This window comes from Myotis nattereri (genome assembly GCF_964212035.1).
Source record: "Myotis nattereri genome assembly, chromosome: 9".
Classification (NCBI taxonomy): domain Eukaryota; kingdom Metazoa; phylum Chordata; class Mammalia; order Chiroptera; family Vespertilionidae; genus Myotis; species Myotis nattereri.
In genome coordinates, this window is record NC_138084.1 from 29438305 (window position 1) to 29440660 (window position 2356).

At 48.0% G+C, this 2356-nt stretch overlaps 1 protein-coding gene across 1 annotated transcript; it reads left to right on the forward strand.

Annotated features, from left to right (window-relative positions):
• Nucleotides 1-462: 462 nt before the first annotated feature.
• On the forward strand, nucleotides 463-1500 carry LOC308525399 (mas-related G-protein coupled receptor member X2-like; the record flags this gene model as incomplete). The annotated part of the gene is made up of 1 exon (XM_081100234.1): nucleotides 463-1500. One exon carries the CDS (start codon nucleotides 463-465, stop codon nucleotides 1498-1500), a length of 1038 nt encoding a protein of 345 aa, XP_080956360.1.
• Nucleotides 1501-2356: the final 856 nt, after the last annotated feature.

Genomic DNA, 2356 nt, shown 5'->3' on the forward strand with positions numbered 1-2356 from the left:
CAGAGAGGCAGGGAGTTGCAACCTGCCTTCCTCCTGCCCTCCTACCACCTGCCAGTGTCTCTCCTTCCTGAGAGCACCCAGGAGACAGAGGTGAGCCCAGTGGTGAGGGAAATAGACATGTCCTCCTAGGACACAGAGGAGGTTAGAGAAGCAGGAAATGAAATTTGACGTCAAATGAAGAGAATACAGACTATTCTCCTCCTGCCTCCAGCAGACACGACATGGTCTCCAACTATGAGTGGAGACATTTGGACTACAGAATATTCCATGCCAGCAGAAGGTCCGTGTTACGTAAACAGAGCCCTGACTCTAGAGTCAGAGAGATCTGGGTTTGAATCCAGGTTCCAGGACTCCAAGGCAGTGAAGCCTTTGGTATTGTATTCTCTGCAAGCCTCCATTTCCCACCTCTGTAACACAGACAGTAATTCTCAGGTAGCAGGTTGATCATGAGACTCACTGATCATGCTCCAGGTGCTCAAGTCTTGTTTCTGTTCCAGTGGCACCAGTGGAGGGTTCTCAACCTTGAATCCATCTGTCACAGCCTGTAGCAGCGAATTCACATCAATAAGTGGAAGAGAACAAACTTTCAAAACGGAGTTCCTAATTCTGGAATTACTGACAGCCATCGTGGCCCTGGTGGGGCTGGCGGAGAACTCCGTGGTGCTCTGGCTCCTGGGCTTCCGCATGCGCAGGAATGCCTTCTCCGTCTACATCCTCAACCTGGCTGGAGCCGACTTCCTCTTACTCAGCTGTTGTATTATACATGCCCTAGAAACACTCATCAGAAACTTCTTTCTCATCTCCGTATCCATCCCGCACTTTTTCATGACTGTGTCAGTGTTTGCCTACATCTCAGGCCTGAGCTTTCTCAGCACCATCAGCACGGAGCGCTGCCTGTCTGTCCTGTGGCCCATCTGGTACCGCTGCCGCCGCCCCAGACACATGTCCGCCATTATGTGTGCCCTGCTGTGGGCCCTGTCCCTGCTGCTGAGCATCCTGGAAGGGAACTACTGTGGCTTCCTGGTGAGGAACATGCATCATGTTTGGTGCCCAGTGTTGGATTTCATCACTGTGTCATGGCTGGTTTTGTTATTTGTGCTTCTCTCTGGGTCCAGCCTGGCCCTGATGACCAGACTGCTGTGTGGCTCCCACCGGGTGCCGCCCACCAGGCTCTATGTGACCGTGGTGCTCACAGTGCTGGTCTTCTTCCTCTGCGGCCTGCCCTATGGCATCATCTGGTTCCTCTTAATCTGGTTTCAAAAAGATTTGGATGCCTTCATTCCTCATTTCTTGGTGGCAGTTCTCCTGTCCTGTGTGAACAGCTGTGCCAACCCCATCATTTACTTCTTCGTTGGCTCCTTCAGGCAGCGATGGTGGAAGCGGAGACACACCCTGAGGCTGATTCTCCAGAGGGCTCTGCAGGACACTCCTGAGGTGGATGAACCTGGAGAAAGCCTTTCTGGGGAAACCCTGGCCATGTCAGGAAATCTGGTGTCCTGATTCAGAGTCTTGCTCTGTTCAGACAGATGTGACTTTGAAAGCCAGCTTTGTCCATCTCATTTGGTTGGATTTCTTACCATGTTTAACCTCTGGGCTCCGGATTTAAAACAATTAACATAATAATCCAGCTCCTGAGGATGAAGTGCGCCAGTGCCTGTTAAAGAAACACAGAGTGTGCCCTAACCGGTTTGACTCAGTGGATAGAGCATCAACCTGCTGACTCAAGGGTCCCAGGTTCGATTCTGGTCAAGGGCATGAACCTTGATTGCGGGCACATCTATCCCTCTCCCTTCCTCTCCATAAAAAAAAAAAAAAACACAATAAAATATATATTTTTTTAAAAAAAAAAAAAAGAAAGAAAGAAACACAGAGTGCAATGTCCCAGGACTGCCTTAACCAGGGCCTTCACCCCATCCCCATGGGAGCTTTGCCATCTCTGGGGTCCAGGACTGCTCTCATATTTGAAGAATTCGACCTACAGCAGAAGATGAGTGAAGTGCAGGAAAAGTCTAATTTCTTTCATCACTGAACTTGATAGAAACTACATGAACATTACATTTTTGACAAGTTTTTGTGGTCATTCTCCTACAATGTCTCTGTAAATTAAATGAATTAAAGTTCAATCGAGCATCAGTGAGCAATCTTTGATGACTTTGGCAGGCCTTGGACTAGCTCTTTAGCATAATAAATGTGGATTGAATAAGTGAATTAATGAATGAACATATGGTGATTTTCAAGTCAAGTTCCTGCTAAATCCCCATTGCCAGATTTGAGCCACCCTCTTTAAGTACATTGTTTTCACCGTTTTTCAACCTTTGCAAGCATGAGCATTCTTTCATGAGCTTATTGGTTACTT